Source organism: Eimeria necatrix, genomic scaffold (assembly GCF_000499385.1).
Source record: "Eimeria necatrix Houghton genomic scaffold, Enh_scaff216, whole genome shotgun sequence".
NCBI classification, from domain to species: Eukaryota; Apicomplexa; class Conoidasida; order Eucoccidiorida; family Eimeriidae; genus Eimeria; species Eimeria necatrix.
In genome coordinates, this window is record NW_013655146.1 from 16,003 (window position 1) to 31,002 (window position 15,000).

Below are 15,000 nucleotides of genomic sequence, written 5' to 3' on the forward strand. Positions count from 1 at the left end.
GGGTTTAGGTTTTTAAATGTTTGCAGGCGAGTACGCCGTGGCAACGGAATTGGCCGACAAAGGCTTAAACGAAGCGCGTCTAGTTATTCCGCCAGACTGGTGTGTTGAGGGTTTAGGGTTTAGGGTTTAGGGTTTAGGGTTTAGGGTTTAGGGTTTGGGGCTGTGTTGAGAGAAAGGGCTGATATCTAGGGGTTGTACCAATAGCAGTGAAGACTCGTGGGTTGAAGGTTTGGAAGGCGCAAAGCAGCTGCAAAACCCTACATCTAAACCCTTTTTTAGGGTTTAGGGTTTAGTGTTTAGGGTTTTGCACAGGCTGCTGGAGGGCATCAACGTGGTGACCCTGCTGGATGTGTTCGGGGGCCGCGGTGACGGCGCCTTCATTAGAGAAGTAAACCCTAAACCCTAAAACGTGGTTTTAAACCCTAGTTCCTAAACCCTAAACCCTAGACGCGGTCGCGCATCGTAGAGCGTGTGCAGACCGCTTCTACCCAAAGCCTAATCCCTAGGGTTTACACTTCGAGCCCTGAAGCCAAAACCCTAGTCTGAAAATTAAAACCCTAAACCCTAAACCCTAAACCCTAAACCCTAAACCCTAATTTGAAACTTGAAACCCTAAACCCTAGACCTTAACCCTGGCGCGAAGTGCAGCAGCTAGAACTGAGGGTTTAGGGCTTGCACTTCCATTTTTTTCGGCGGTTTGAGAATTCTTTTTAATTCTTTTTAATTTAATTAATTTAATTAAATTAATTTAATTTAATTAATTTAATTTAATTTAATTTAATTAATTTAATTTAATTAATTTAATTAATTTAATTTAATTTGTTTTTTATTTCAATCAGGAACTGCTCGAAGAGCTCTCGGCGGCGGCGGGCGCGGGGGCCCCCTGGAGAGCAGCAGCAGCACTGGTGGTTTTGCTGCTGCTGTTTTTGCTGCTGCTGTTTGTGAGTTTTTGCAGCAGCAAAAAGGGGGAAAAAAGTGGCATTTGCTGCAGCAAAGGAGGCCCCATGAATGGGGCTTTTGCTGCAGCGCATGCAGCAGCAAAAGGGGATTTTAAAACCCTTTTTTTTTCGTTTTTGCTGCAGATTTTCGCAAAAGCAGCAACTCGCAAACGCTGCAAGCAGCAGCTGCTGCAGGCCCTCGCCAAAGTCGCAGAGCCCCAGGACTTCGCGAGCCCCAGAGCCTCCCCGCGGCACTCCCCCCACCTAGGGTTTAGGGTTTAGGGTTTAGGGTTTAGGGTTTAGGGTTTGGGGTTTGGGGGTTCATTCCGCGTCCCTAGGGTTTGAGGTGTAGGGTTTGGGGGTGGGCGCTCATTCCTCGCCCTAGGGTTTAGGGTTTGGGGTTTGGGCGCTGGTTCCTCGCCCTAGGGTTTAGGGTTTAGGGTTTAGGGTTTGGGGTTTGGGCTTTCACTCCTCGCCCTCCATCTCTGTGGCGAGGTCTTCTTCCTCTGCTTCTTCTTTTTCTGAAGAATTAAAAAGATTTAAATTTAATTCCATTTTAGAGAAGTGCAGTTTCTCCCACCGAGCTCTTCCGTGGCTTCCTTTCCAGGCCCCTGAGTGCGTTTTGATTGAATTAAATTGGAAAATGAATTAAAATAAAATAATTAAATTTAAAAGTGAAATAATAACATTTAGAAAGAAACATTTCAGCACTTCTCTTTCAATCAGATTCCTCTCGCGAGTCTTCAGCTGCGTCAGCTTGTTCGCCAGGATGTCAAGTTCTTTCGACTTCTCGCGGAGATCTGCATTTGAAATTAAAACTCAATTTTAAAACTAATTTTATTTTATAAATTAGTTTTATTTTATTATTTTAATTTAATTTTCAGTTTCTAATTTGCGGCTGCGGCACCTGCGTTGGCGAAGGTCGCCTCGAGTTCCATTTGGCGGTTCCCGGATTTTGCAAGTTCGCGCGCAGTGCTCTTGAGTCTGAATTCGGAGAAAATGGAATAAAATTGCATCAAAAATGAAGAAATTGAATTAATTTGAATTAAAAAATTGAATTAATTTGAATTTTATTTATTTTGGAGGAAAAGAAAAAGCCTTTTCACTTGTTCGTCAGTTCGTTTCGCTCCTTTTTCCGCTTCTCGATCGCCGACTCGGTCTCGCGGATTTCCTCGCGAATTTGCTGAAACCCGCGGCATTTTTCGCAGTTTGAGGAAAAAAAGAATAAAATTGAAAGTCAAAAACAGAAAACTTTCAAAATTCCGCAAATTTAATTCAATTACTTCGAGAGTTGTTCCCGCAATCTCGCCGAGTTTCCGCAATTCATACTCGCGCACAGCTTTCATGGCCGGGCTGGAATGGTCGCCGATCTGGGCCAGAGTCGTTTCTGCAATCTCCGCAGCCTGGGCTCAAAAGAAGTATTTTTTGCAAAAGTTTATTTCAGAAAAGTTTAAAAACATTTTAAAAGAAAGAAAAAAGCTTTAATTCAACTTTTCAGCTTTTTCGCGAACCTCCAGCGTTTGCGACTGAGTCACCGGGGGGGGCTCCATGAAGATCAGGGGGGCCGCGAGGTCCGGCAGCATTCCCCCGACTGGAAAGCAATTCAGTTTGCAAAAGAATAAAATAAAATAAAAAATAAATAAAATAAATAATAAAATAATAATAAAAGAAATGAATTCAATTTCAAATTCAATTCGAATTCAAATTCAACTTCGACTCTCACGCGCGCCCGCCTGTCCCGTCGCCGCGCGGGGGGCTGCAGCGAAAAGTTGAATTTTTCAAACTTGAATTTTTCAAGTTTTGCAAACAACACCTTGGAGCGCTGCAGCTCCTTTGTTGGTTTCCAGAAGTCCTAAAAAGCAAAATTAATTCAAAAAGGGGCACAAAGTGCAAAAAAAACAAACAAAAAACCTTCTTCTTTCATGAATTTCAACTCCTCTTCGAGTTTCTCCTTCAGCTCCTTCGTCTGCTGGATCTTCCGGTCAAGCAGCTTCTGCATGGACTCCAGCTTTCCAGTTTTTTCTTTTCAATTCGAAGTTCAGAAAACACTAAAAGGGAGTTTTCATTTTTTTGCAGAAGCAGCAGCAGCTCACCGACGTCCACTGCCGGTATTTCGGGGGTTTCTGCTGCTGCCGGAGCAGCAGCAGCAGCAGCAGCAGCAGGACCTCCCAAACCCGCAGCAAGTGGAAACTGCTGCTGCTGCTGCACTAAAGGGCCAAGAGCTCCACTTAAAGCTCCTGCGGCGATTTGTGAAAAAAACTTTTCGCGAATTTGCAGTCTGGAGGCGCTGCTGCTGCGGGCGCAGAAGCAGCAAAAGGCAGCTGCTGCTGCTGCTGCTGCTGCTGCTCCTCTCATTGCTTTCTGTCAGTAATGCACTTTTGAAAAAGAATTCGAAAAGTCTTTTTATTTTTAAATTCAAAAACGAGAAATTCACCCCCGAAGATCCATGATCGCGCTTGTTCAGAAGTGGCGCAGTGCTGCTGCTCGGGTGTATGTGCAGCTCGCAGCTCCCGCTGCGCTGCTTGTTCTGAAACTCTGGTTAGTTATTCTCAATCAGATTAATTAAAACTCTTTTTAATTATGTTCGATCAAATTCATTTAATAAAAAGAATTCTATTTCATCATTTTCTGAAGCAGCTTCGATGCTATCCGCCTCCTGCACCCTAGACCGAAACCCGAACGCCTAGTTCCTGATGCCTCGCAGCAAAAACTACCCCAAACCCTAAACCCTAAACCCTAAACCCTAAACCCTAAACCCTAGCTTTCTGCGTCGGTTTCAGCCCATCGAAGTGGAAAAAGGGAAAAACGCAGACTCTCTGTGTATGTACACCTTGGAAATCTTTGTTCACTTATTTCAATTAATATATTTACATTTAAAATATGCATATTTACAAATATATATTTGCAAATAAATATTTGCAAATATGAACATTTCATATATTTGTAAATATTCATATTTATTGCGCATAAAGCCTGCGGATTTTCAAACTTGAAACCTTTTGTGAGGGTTTAGGGTTTAGGGTTTAGGGTTTATAGTGCCTCATCTATACACGGTGATGATTCATCAAAAACCCTAAACCCTAAACCCTAAACCCCAAACCCTAAACCCTCACGCAGCAAGGCGCTGAAACGCAGCCGCCCCGAGCCTCGAATGGCAGCCCTAAACCCTAAACCCTTGCCCCGACCCTAAACCCTAAACCCTAAACCCTAAACCCTAAACCCTAAACCCTAGTTTTCGGCTGGCTCTGAATTATACTTCTCAAGAGCCTCTTGAATTGGCAAAACAGAAATGCCTTCTGCTTCCATGCTGTCTGCGAGCTGCTGCAGCGACCTGCGAATACACCCCAGCGCCTCAGCAGCCTGGGGGCCCTTTGCTGCTGCTGCTGCTGCTGCTGCTGCTGCTGCTGCTGCTGCTGCTGCTGCTGCTGCTGAGCGCACGATCTGCAGCAGCCGCTGCCGGGCCTTTTCCAGCGGCGGCCCCAGTTTGGGCAATCTGGAAGCAGCAAAACAAATAAAGAAAATATTTAATTATTTTTATTTTAATTATTTTTATTTTAATTATTTTAATTATTTTAATTATTTTAATTATTTTAATTATTTAAATTTAATTATTTTTAGTTTATTTTTATTATTGTTCTAATTAATTCACTTACTTTAATTAATTGATTTATTTATTTTCTTTCTTTGCATTTTCGCTTTAAGCGAATAATTACATAATTAATTAATTAATTAATTAATTAATTAATTACATAATTAATTAATTAATTAATTAATTAATTAAGTAATTAATTAAATGAAATTAATTAATGAATAATTAATTAATTAATTAATTAATTAATTAATTAATTAATTAATTAATTAATTAATTAATTAATTACATAATTAATTAATTAATTAATTAATTAATTAATTAAGTAATTAATTAAATGAAATTAATTAATGAATAATTAATTAATTAATTAATTAATTATGTAATTAATTAATTAATTAACTTACTCCAGCAGCAAGTCTGCGTGTGGCCAAAGAGTCAAGTGTTGGGAAATGACTTTCATCATTTCTCCTTCTGCAAAAATAATTTCTTCATTTCTTTCCGACAAACTCAACTCTATTGCTTTCACCAACATTGCCAGAGGCACTGGACTTGCTGCTGCTGCTGCTGCTGCTGCTGCTGCTGCTGCTGCTGCTGCTGCTGCTGCTGCTGCTGTGGGTGCTGCTGCTGCTGCTGCTGCTGCGGGTGCTGCTGCTGCTGCTGCTGTTGGTGCTGCTATTGGTGCTGCTGCTGTTGCTGGTGCTGCTGTTGCTGCAGCTGCTGCATCTGCTTCTGCTGCTGCCGCGAAGGGCCCTGCTGCTGCTGCTGCTGCAGCAGCAGCAGCAGCAGCAGCAGCAATTTGGGCGAGAGCAGCAAATGCTGCTTTCCGCAGCCGCAGCCCTCCGTCGATTTTGTGTTTAAAAGGCCCCACATCAACTTGGGTAATTAAATCTTCTCTAATCTGCAAATAAAATAAATAAAATAAATAAAATAAATAAAATAAATAAAATAAATAAAATAAATAAAATAAATTAAATTAAATTAAATTAAATTAAATTAAATTAAATTAAATTAAGTTAAATTAAATTAAATTAAATTAAATTAAATTAAATTAAATTAAATTAAATCAAATTAAATTAAAATAGATTAAATTAAATATAAATGTAAGTAGAAATATAAATGTAAATATAAATAAATATAAATATGAATATAAATATAAATATGAATTAAATATAAACATAAATTTAATAAATTTATTGTTTTAATAATATTTTGGTTTCTAAATTTATATTATAATTTAAAAAAAAATAAATACTATAATGAAAAAATAACAAAACTAAAATAAATTAATTTGTTTAAGTGGAAATAAAGGAATTAAGTCTTTTATTTTTAATTAATTTGCTGTTGAAATAATAATTATTAATTAAATTAATTAATTAATTAATTAAATGAACTATTAATTAATTAATTAATTAATTAATTAACAAATAATTAAATAAAGTAGTTAAATTAATTTAAAAAGAGCTGAGCAAAAGAAATAAATAATTGAATAAAATAATTATGTGGAACAATTAAATAGCTTCTTAAACAATAAAAAAACATAATCCACATTTACACTTAACCCTAAACCCTAAACCCTAAACCCTAAACCCTAAACCCTAAACCCTACACACCAAACCCTAAACGCTAAACCACAAACCCCGAATACCCAAACCGCAAACCCTGAAATGCCCCCAAACCCTAAACCCTAAACCCTAAACCCTAAACCCTAAACCCTAAACCCTAAACTCTAAACCCTACTTCTAAAGCCTGCAGCAAATGAGCTGCGAGGGTTTCTGTTTCTGCCGGAAGTCCCCAAAGTGCGCTGAGGGTTGAGGTGTACATACACCCCAGAGTCGTGACAGCCAGCCGGCGGACCTGCAGAAATTTGAAATAAAAAAATAAAATAAATAATTAAATTTAATTCATTTATTTTAAATTTAATTTAAATGAAATTCATTTTCAATTAAGCCCCATTTCTTCTGCATGCGGCTCCCACAAAGAATGCTGCTGCTGCAACACAGCAGCAGCAGCAGCAGCAGCAGCAGCAAAAGCACCAGCGGCAGCAGCAGCCCTTAAATCAGCAGCAGCACCGCTAAGCTCTTGCAGTCAACGTAGAGAACAGCAGCAGCAACAGCAGCAGCAGCAGCAACAACATGCAGAACGAGACCAGCACTAGCAGCAACAGCAGCAGCAACAGCAGCAGCAGCAGCAGCAGCAGCAGCAGCAGCAGCAGCAGCAGCAGTACCCGCAGGTCTTCAGCAGTGAGGCAGGCCAGAAATCCGTTTTTTAAACTTTTGTTAAATTTGACATTTCGAGCAGCTCCTTCCCTTAACACAAAACAAATAAAGGTGTTTTGAGTTTCTTTTTTGCTGCAAACCCTAAACCCTAAACCCTAAACCCTAAACCCTAAACCCTATACCCTCATACCTCACGACTGAGAGTCCCGTGAGCCTCTCCTCGGGTGTAGCTCCATTTAACAGGCCGCGGACAGCTTCGCAGATGCAGCAGCAGCTGCTGCTGCTGCAGCTGCTGCTGCTGCTGCTGCTGCTGCTGCAGCAGCAGGGGAAGCAAAGCTGCAAATGCACTAAGGCCTCCGCCAGCAGAGTTCTCTCGCCTTCACTTTTGCTGCCAGACAAGCAGCAAAATGTTTGGACCAGCTGAACCACAGAGACACAAACTGCTGCAGCTGTTGCTGCTGCTGCTGCTGCTGCTGCTGCTGCTGTTGGGGCCTCTGCTGCTGTTGCTGCAATTGTGTTGCTGCTGCTGTTGTCGGCGCTGCCACTGCCACCAGATGCACAAAATAGGCAAGAATATTTCCAAGACACCTCCGATACCGCAATCAGCAGCAGCAGCAGCAGCAGCAGCAACAGCAGCAGCAGCAGCAACAGCTGCAGCAGCAGCAACAGCAACAGCACCAGCAGCAGCCACGTGCAACGGGAATTCCTACCTGAGGGATCCATTCTTTAAGAGCTACTGCCGAGTATCCAGGAGGCAGCTGCATCTGCTGCTTCTGCTGCTGCTGCTGCAGCAGCAGCAGCAGCAGCTGATGGTGCTGTTGCTGCTGCTGCAGCTGCTGCTGCTGCTGTGCATCTGGTGCATGCAGCAGCAAACAACCGTGCAATACAGTAACCAGCAGCTGCTCCTCAGACCTTTGCTGCTTTTTGGCAGCTTTGGCGGCGACGAGCTGCTGCTGCTGCTGCTGCTGCTGCTGCTCCTGCTGCTGCAGGGCAGCAGCAGCAGCAGCAGCTTGCTCCTGGCTGTGATGAGCAGCAACCTGCGCCTCTGCTGCTTCTGCCTGCAGCACTTTTTCGTGCTGCTCCTTCAGCAGCAGCAGCAGCTGCGGCAGGCAGCTGGCCAGATTCCCCGCAACAATGCTGCTTGCTGCTGCTGCTGCTGCTGCTGCTGTTGCTGCTGCTGCTTGCTGCACCTCGCCCAATTCGAGACTCAAGAGACGCAAGCAGCAGGCCAGTCCCTCAGCAGCAACAGCAGCAGCGGGCGCAAGGCGTAGGCACTCAGCTGCAGCAGCAGCAGCAGCAGCAAACAGCAAGCAGAGCAGCAGCAATAAGCAAGCAGCAGCAGCAGCGAGCAGCAGCAGCAGCAAGCAGCAGCAGCGCAGCTAGAACAGCAAATAACCAGCACGCAGCAGCAGCAGCAGCAACAGCAGCAATCAGCATGCAACAGCAGCCGCAGTGGAGACAGCAACACCTTGTGCAGCAGCAGCAGCAAAGTAAAGAGCAGCAGCAGCATCAAAGGCAGCATCAGCAGCAGCAGATATAGATGCAGCAGCAGCAGCAGATATAGATGCAGCAGCAGCAGCAGCAGCAGCAGCCTACCGAGCGTCAGTGCAAGAAAAGCGCAGCGTAGAAAAGCACTAACTTGCTGCTGCTGCTGCTGCTGGTTGTTTCTGTCTTTCAGCTGCTGCTGCTGCTGCTGGCATTGCTGCTGCTGCTGTTGCTCGTGCTGCTGTAGCAGCAGCTGCTGCTGCTGCTTCAGCTCCTGCAGCAAACAGTAGCCGCCAGTTGCTGCTGCTAAGAAGAAAGCACTGTGGAGTTAGGGGTAAATGATTTAGGGTTTAGGGTTTAGGGTTTAGGGTTTAGGGTTTACATTGAGAAGTTGAGAGGCAGCATCTGTGGGCTGCTGCTGCTGCAGGACAGCAGCAGCAACAATAGCAGCAGCAGCAAGACAATCTTGTGTTCCCGTCTTCTTCGCTTCCAGTAGGAGTTGCTGCAGCAGCAACGCAAACCCTAAACCCTAAACCCTAAACCCTAAACCCTAAACCCTAAACCTTAAATCCTAAACTCTGACAACGCGGCGTCCCACTGAACCCGAGCCTTCAAACCCGAAAAGTAAACCCTGAACCCTAAACTCCGAACCCTAAACCCTAAACCCTAAACCCTAAACCCTAAACCCTAAACCCTACTTCGAGGAGGTTTTCGGTGCAGCAGAGAGAGAGCTGGCGAGCAGCAGCAACAGCAGCAGCTAAAGCTGACAGCTCAAAGCGGTCCAGGGGCTGCAGGCGGGTGACAGAAAGGGCTAGTGAGAGGCAGCTCTGCAGCTGCTGCTGCTGCTGCTGCTGCTGCTGCTGCTGCTGCTGCTGCTGTTGCTGCTGCTGCTGGGGAGGAGGTCGCGGCTGCAGCAGCTGCAGCAGCAGCAGCAGGGCCGGAAGAGCCGTGCGGTGGTGAGCCTTGAGCAGTAGCTTGGATGCAGTCCTGCAGCAGCAGCAGCAGCAGCAGCAGCAGCAGCAGCAGGAGTTCTTAGCTCGTTAATGCGAAGGTGAGGCGTAGATAGCACAGTCTAAGCTGCTGCTGTGCAGCAGCAGCAGCTGCCGTTGCTGCTGCTGGCGCAGCAGCAGCAGCAGCTGTTGCAGGAGCAATCCTGCTGCTGCTGCTGCTGCTGCTGCTGCTGCTGCTGCTGTCACGCTGCTGCAGCAGCTGCTGCTCAAGCTTCCTACTTGCAGACAATCTCCTGCGTCTTCTGCTGCAGCAGCAGCTCCGGGTGTCTTTCCAGCAGCAGCAGCAAGCAGTTTGCTGCTGCAGCGCGCTGCTGCTGCTGCTGCTCCTGCTGCTGCGCCGCCTCGCCCAGCAGCGCCACCAGAGACTCAACTGCTGCTGCTTCTTCAGCAGCAGCAGCAGCAGCAGCAGGATCATTAGCAGCAGCAGCAGCAGGATCATTAGCAGCAGCAGCAGCAGCAGGAACGAGCTGCAGGGGAGCCGTCGACTCAAGCGCCATCAGCAATGAATCCAACGCTGCAGACACCAAACCCTAAACCCCAAACCCTAAACCCTAAACCCTAAACCCTAAACCCTAAACCCTAAACCCTAAACCCTAAATCCTCCAAAAGGAACCCCCCAAAACCCGAGCCCCATATCCTTCGTGTTGGACCCTAAAGAAGAGTGTATCACAAACCTTGGGGTGATAACCCTAAACCCTAAACCCCAAACCCTAAACCCTAAACCCTAAACCCTACCGGCTTTGCGAGAGCCGCTGGCTGCGAGCCTCTCTATCAAGGACCTCCACCCTGCTGCTGCTGCTGCTGCTGCTGCTGCTGCCTTTGCTGCTGCTGCTGGGCAGCGCGCATAGCAGCGCATCACCGCTCCTGCAGCAGCGAAATAAACCCCAAAACCTAAACCCTAAACCCTAAACCCTTATTTTCAGAAACCCCAGCCTTCTTCCGCAGCAGCAAGTGCTGCCTCGTAAACCCTAAACCCTAAACCCTAAACCCTAAACCCTAAACCCTTCCTCGGCCCTTTGGCTGTCACGCGCTGCGCTCTCCCCAGTGCTCGTTCCTGCAGCAGGGCTAGGGTTTAGGGTTTAGGGTTTAGGGTTTACCGAAGTTTAGAATTTAGGGTTTAGGGTTTAGGGTTTACCGAAGAGGTAAATGGCAGCCTCCCTAATAGTCCCCTCGGAGTCCCTCATTTGTGCTGCTGCGATCTCGAGAATGTCAGCAGCAGAAACAGCAGCAGCAGCAGCATCAGCAGCAGCAGCAGCAGGACCTGCAGCAGCTTCCCCCCACACTCCGGCGTGGACGCTGCAGCAGAAGCAGCAGCAGCAGCAGCAGCAGCAGCAGCAGCAGCAGCAGCTTTAGAAAGACTAACATCACCAGTGGTGCCATCAGCAAGCCCGTAAATATTCGACGCCGCAGCAGCAGCTGCTGCTGCAGCAGCAACAGCTGCTGCTGTTGTTGCTGCTGCTGCAGCAACAGCTGCTGCAGCAGCAGCAGCAGCAGCAGCAGCTGCAGCAGCAGAGCTAGCTCACCCCACACAAACCGCAAGGCTCCAAATTGCTGCTGCTCTCAGCCTCGGTGCAGCAGCAGCAGCAGCTTCGACTGACCACTGCAGCACCTGCGCTGCTGCCTGCAGCAGCACCTGCTGCTGCAGCCCTCCCTGCTGCTGCTGCTGCTGCTGCTGCTGCTGCTGCTGCTGCAGCTGGAAGCTGTAAAGCACTACTGCTGTCCCAGCCAGCCGCAGGCCCCCCTCCCTGAGGGCTGCGGGCTCTGCATGCAGCAGCTCTGCTGCTGCTGCCAGCAGCAGCGGCAGCAGCGCTGCAGCAGCAGCAGGAAATGTTGCTGCTGCCTCGAGCAGCAAAGCTGCTGCTGCTTGCTGCGCCCGCAGCCCCAAGGTCGCGTCTCGGCACAGGCGGCTAGCCCGCAGCACTACCTGCAGCAGCAGCAGCAAAAACAGCAGCAGCAGCAGCAATAACAGCAGCAGCAGCAGGATTTGAATCGTCATTCGAGGGCCTCAAACCCTAAACCCTAAACCCTAAACCCTAAACCCCAACCCGTCACCTGTGGAATCAACGCCTGGAGTTCTTCCGCTCCAGGGCGTTTATCAGGGGACTTCAGCAGCTGCAGCAGTTGCTGCTGCTGCTGCTGCTGCTGCTGCTGCTGCTGCTGCTGCTGCTGCTGGGCGTCTGCTGCTGCTGCTGCTGCTGCTGCTGCTGCTGCTGCTGCTGGGGGCTGCAGCGCCCACAGCAGCGCCGGCGTCTCGCAGTGCAGCAAAGGGGGGCCCCCAGAAAGGGCTAAGCGCAGCAGCCGGCGAACTAGCTCTATTACCTGCGTCTCAGCAAAGAACTTAGGGTTTAGGGTTTAGGGTTTAGGGTTTAGGGTTTAGGGTTTAGGGTTTGGGGCTTGGGGTTTAGGGTCTGGGGTTTAGCGGCTGGGGCTTGCGCAGAAGCGCGAAGCCAGGGTCTTTTCCAGACCCAGCCAGACTCCTCCATCCTCAGCCACGGTTTAGGGTTTAGGGTTTAGGGTTTAGGGTTTAGGGTTTAGGGTTTGGGGCTTGCCTGCGTCACTACGCAGGTCTCGTCCTGCTGCAGCTGCCTCACAAGAGCAGCAGCAAAAGCTTGAACAGCAAAGCTGCAGCAGCGGCAGTCCGCAGGGGTTTTGAGTATGGCGGCCACTACCTGCCGTGAAAACACAAACCCTAAACCCTAAACCCTAAACCCTAAACCCTAAACCCTAGACCCTAAACCCTAAACCCTTGGGGCCTTAGCAACGCGTGTATAAACTAGCGTTGATGCAAGACTCCGCGTTTGGCTCGCTAGCATGAGCAGTCAAGATTTAGGAATTAGGGTTTAGGGCTTAGGGTTTAGGGTTTAGGGTTTAGGGTTTAGGGTTTGCCTTGAGTGCAGCCACGCGGAGTTTCCAGGAGTTGTCTGCTGCTTCTAAATATTCCTCAAGAGACCAGCCAGGGTCAAATCCAGCAAATTCCTCGCTGCTGCTGCTGCTGCTGCTGCTGCTGCTGCTGCCTTGCAGAAGCTGCTGCACTAGCTGCTGGTTGTGGGGCTGCTGCTGCAGCAGCAGCAGCAGCTGCGCCTCCTGCTGCTGCTGCTGCTGCTCAGCTGCAGCAGCAACATACATGTTGGGGTTGTAGCACAGCAGCGGCGGCAGCAGCAGCACTGCAGCATCAAATGCTGCCCATGCTGCTCTGCTGCTGCTTGCTGCTGCTGCTGCTGCTGCTGGCTCCAGAGCAGCAAGAGCTGCCAGCAGCAAAGCCTCGCGCTGCTCCCTCAGGGCCTCAGGGGCGCCTGCTGTGGGCAGCAGAACGGGAGCTGCTGCTGCTGCCTGCAGCACTTTCTTCAGCCTTCAGAATGGCTGCTATTGCTCGGTATAGAAATAAGCAAATGGAAGGCAGCAGGGCGGGGAAGCACCTGCTGCCGCCATCGCTGCTGCTGCTGCTGCTGCTGCTGCTGCTGCTGCTGCTGCTGCTGCTGCTGCAGTGCCGCGTCACCTCTGCCAGCGCCTCCAAAGGGCCCACTGCTAAGCAGCAGCAATTCATCAACTCGCAGACGAGGGCAGAGAGCTCATCCGCAGGAAGCTGCAGCAAACCCTAAACCCTAAACCCTAAACCCTAAACCCTAAACCCTAAACCCTAAACCCTCATTTGAGAACTACAGCCCAAGTGTTTCCACTGCCCAATTCCTGAGGAGAATTCGAATCTCTAGGACGCAAGTCTTACACCCTCGTGAAAAAGAAACCCTAAACCCTAAACCCCAAACCCTAAACCCCAAACCCTAAACCCCAAACCCCAAACCCTAAACCCTAAACCCTAAACCCTCACGGTGGCAGCGAGGCCGCCGATGCATCTTGCTGCTTTTCTTGCTGTTATAGATCTGGTGCTGAGGAGCTGCCGGAGGTTTAGGAACAGCTCCTTGTCTGCTGCTGCTGCTGCTGCTGCTGCTGCTGCTGCTGCTGCTGCTGCTGCTGCTGCATCTTCTGCTGCTGCTTCTTTGCTGCTCAAAATGTCCCCCAAAATGTCCAAACTATCATGGAGGACAAATTCGTTGGAGCTGCGGATCCCCTCGACCAGCCTGCAGCAAACCCTAAACCCTAAACCCTAAACCCTAAATCCTAAACCCTAAACCCTAAACCCTAAACCGCAGACCCTATGCCGTGGAGCGCAGCAGGCGAGACACAGGCGCATCTAGGCGGCCGCAAGTGCAGCTACAAACCCTAAACCCTAAACCCTTAAGTCTAAACCCTAAAAAGAGGTTTGTGAAATCGGCGTGGCGCCTACGATATGCCCATGCTTGCCTCTCAGGGTTTCTAATCTAGGGTTTAGGGTTTAGGGTTTAGGGTTTAGGGTTTGGAGTGCGCACGGGCTCATCAGCACGGAGACGACGGGACACGAAATCGAAGGGGGCAGCTCCAACATCAAGCCTGCCGCGCAAACCCCAAACCCTAAACCCTAAACCCTAAACCCTAAACCCTAAACCCTAAACCCTAAACCCTAAACCCTTACCCTAAACCCTAAACCCTAAACCCTAAACCCTAAACCCTAAACCCTAAACCCTAAACCCTAAATACAAACCCTAAACCCTAAACCCTAAACCCTAAACCCTAAACCCTAAACCCTAAACCCTAAACCCTAAACCCCTAAACCCTAAACCCTAAACCCTAAACCCTAAACCCTAAACCCTAAACCCTAAACCCTAAACCCTAAAACTTGATGATCGCAGGGGTTTAGGGTTCGGCCTCTAAACCTCCGTTTGAGGGTTTCGGACGTTTAGGGTTTGCCGCGGAGGCTCAGGCCTTCAGCCCCCGGAGGCGCGCCGCTCAGCAGCTAGGGTTTAGGGTTTAGGGTTTAGGGTTTAGGGTTTAGGGTTTACTGCGCAGGCAAGTGGAGTGAATGTGGCGAAAACTTGAAGAAGAGTCTTTCACTTTATTTCCCAAAAATAAAAAAATGGAATTTAAACATCCTGGAGAAAAGCTGCTCAAGAGGCTCCGCAAACACCGAACCTGCGCCAAACCCTAAACCCTAAATCCTAAACCCTAAACCCTAAACCCTAAACCCTAAACCCTAGACCCTGAAGCTTTGCGCGTCGCTCTGGAAGTGCGTGGCAGACCGTTTGGAGGACAAACAATCGTCGAGGCAGGACCCCAAACCCCAAACCCCAAACCCCAAACCCTAAACGCTAAACCCTAAACCCTAAACCCTAAACCCTAAACCCTAAACCCTAAACACTCACCGCGTTGGCCTGCACGTCTATTGAATTGTCTTCGAGCTGCTGCAAGAAAGCAGTTGCAGCGCGGCCTTCCCAAGCAGCGCCAATACCCTGAAGTCCGCAAACCCTAAACCCTAAACCCTAAACCCTAAACCCTAAACCCTAAACCCTAAACCCTAAACCCTAAACGCTCGCTTTTCGCGTTTTTATTGAGCTGCGTGTCTGGGGAGGGCGCCTAAGCCCTAAACCCTAAACCCTAAACCCTAAACCCTAAACCCTAAACCCCCAAAGCAACACTGAATCGCAGACTGTGAGCCCTAGGAACTCTGATATAAACCCTAAACCCTAGAAGACACAACCTGAATCCTACGCTCCAAACCCTAAACCCTAAACCCCAGACCCTAAACCCTAAACCCCAAACCCTAAACCCTAAACCCCAAACCCTAAACCCTAAACACTTGCCTGAGGATTATTAATCATAGCTTCCGCCAAGTCGGACGCCGCCATGAGTCGTTTGTCCTTAGCAGAACAGACCCCAAACCCTAAACC

General features: G+C 48.3%; 3 protein-coding genes across 3 annotated transcripts in view; 1 reads left to right on the plus strand and 2 right to left on the minus strand.

Moving 5' to 3' along the window:
- Positions 1 to 1,220, plus strand: part of ENH_00029660 (hypothetical protein, conserved) — a gene marked incomplete at both ends in the record, with an annotated part of 11,311 nt that extends 10,091 nt beyond the window's left edge. The window contains 3 exons of the mRNA XM_013584846.1: positions 27 to 99; positions 313 to 388; positions 1,083 to 1,220. Of these exons, the coding sequence (XP_013440300.1) occupies positions 27 to 99; positions 313 to 388; positions 1,083 to 1,220 (287 nt within the window). The remainder of the gene's footprint in view (positions 1 to 26; positions 100 to 312; positions 389 to 1,082) is intronic.
- Positions 1,221 to 1,403: 183 nt separating this feature from the next.
- ENH_00029670 (hypothetical protein, conserved) lies at positions 1,404 to 3,293 on the minus strand (the record flags this gene model as incomplete). Its single annotated transcript, XM_013584847.1, has 7 exons — positions 1,404 to 1,459; positions 1,846 to 1,922; positions 2,045 to 2,121; positions 2,222 to 2,341; positions 2,450 to 2,529; positions 2,752 to 2,790; positions 3,032 to 3,293. 7 exons carry the CDS (start codon positions 3,291 to 3,293, stop codon positions 1,404 to 1,406), a joined length of 711 nt encoding a protein of 236 aa, XP_013440301.1.
- Positions 3,294 to 12,524: 9,231 nt separating this feature from the next.
- The window catches only part of ENH_00029680 (hypothetical protein, conserved), a gene marked incomplete at both ends in the record, with an annotated part of 2,774 nt that continues 298 nt past the window's right edge, over positions 12,525 to 15,000 (minus strand). Inside the window, 6 exons of the mRNA XM_013584848.1 lie at positions 12,525 to 12,824; positions 13,068 to 13,317; positions 13,606 to 13,666; positions 14,116 to 14,245; positions 14,476 to 14,562; positions 14,908 to 14,970. Of these exons, the coding sequence (XP_013440302.1) occupies positions 12,525 to 12,824; positions 13,068 to 13,317; positions 13,606 to 13,666; positions 14,116 to 14,245; positions 14,476 to 14,562; positions 14,908 to 14,970 (891 nt within the window). The remainder of the gene's footprint in view (positions 12,825 to 13,067; positions 13,318 to 13,605; positions 13,667 to 14,115; positions 14,246 to 14,475; positions 14,563 to 14,907; positions 14,971 to 15,000) is intronic.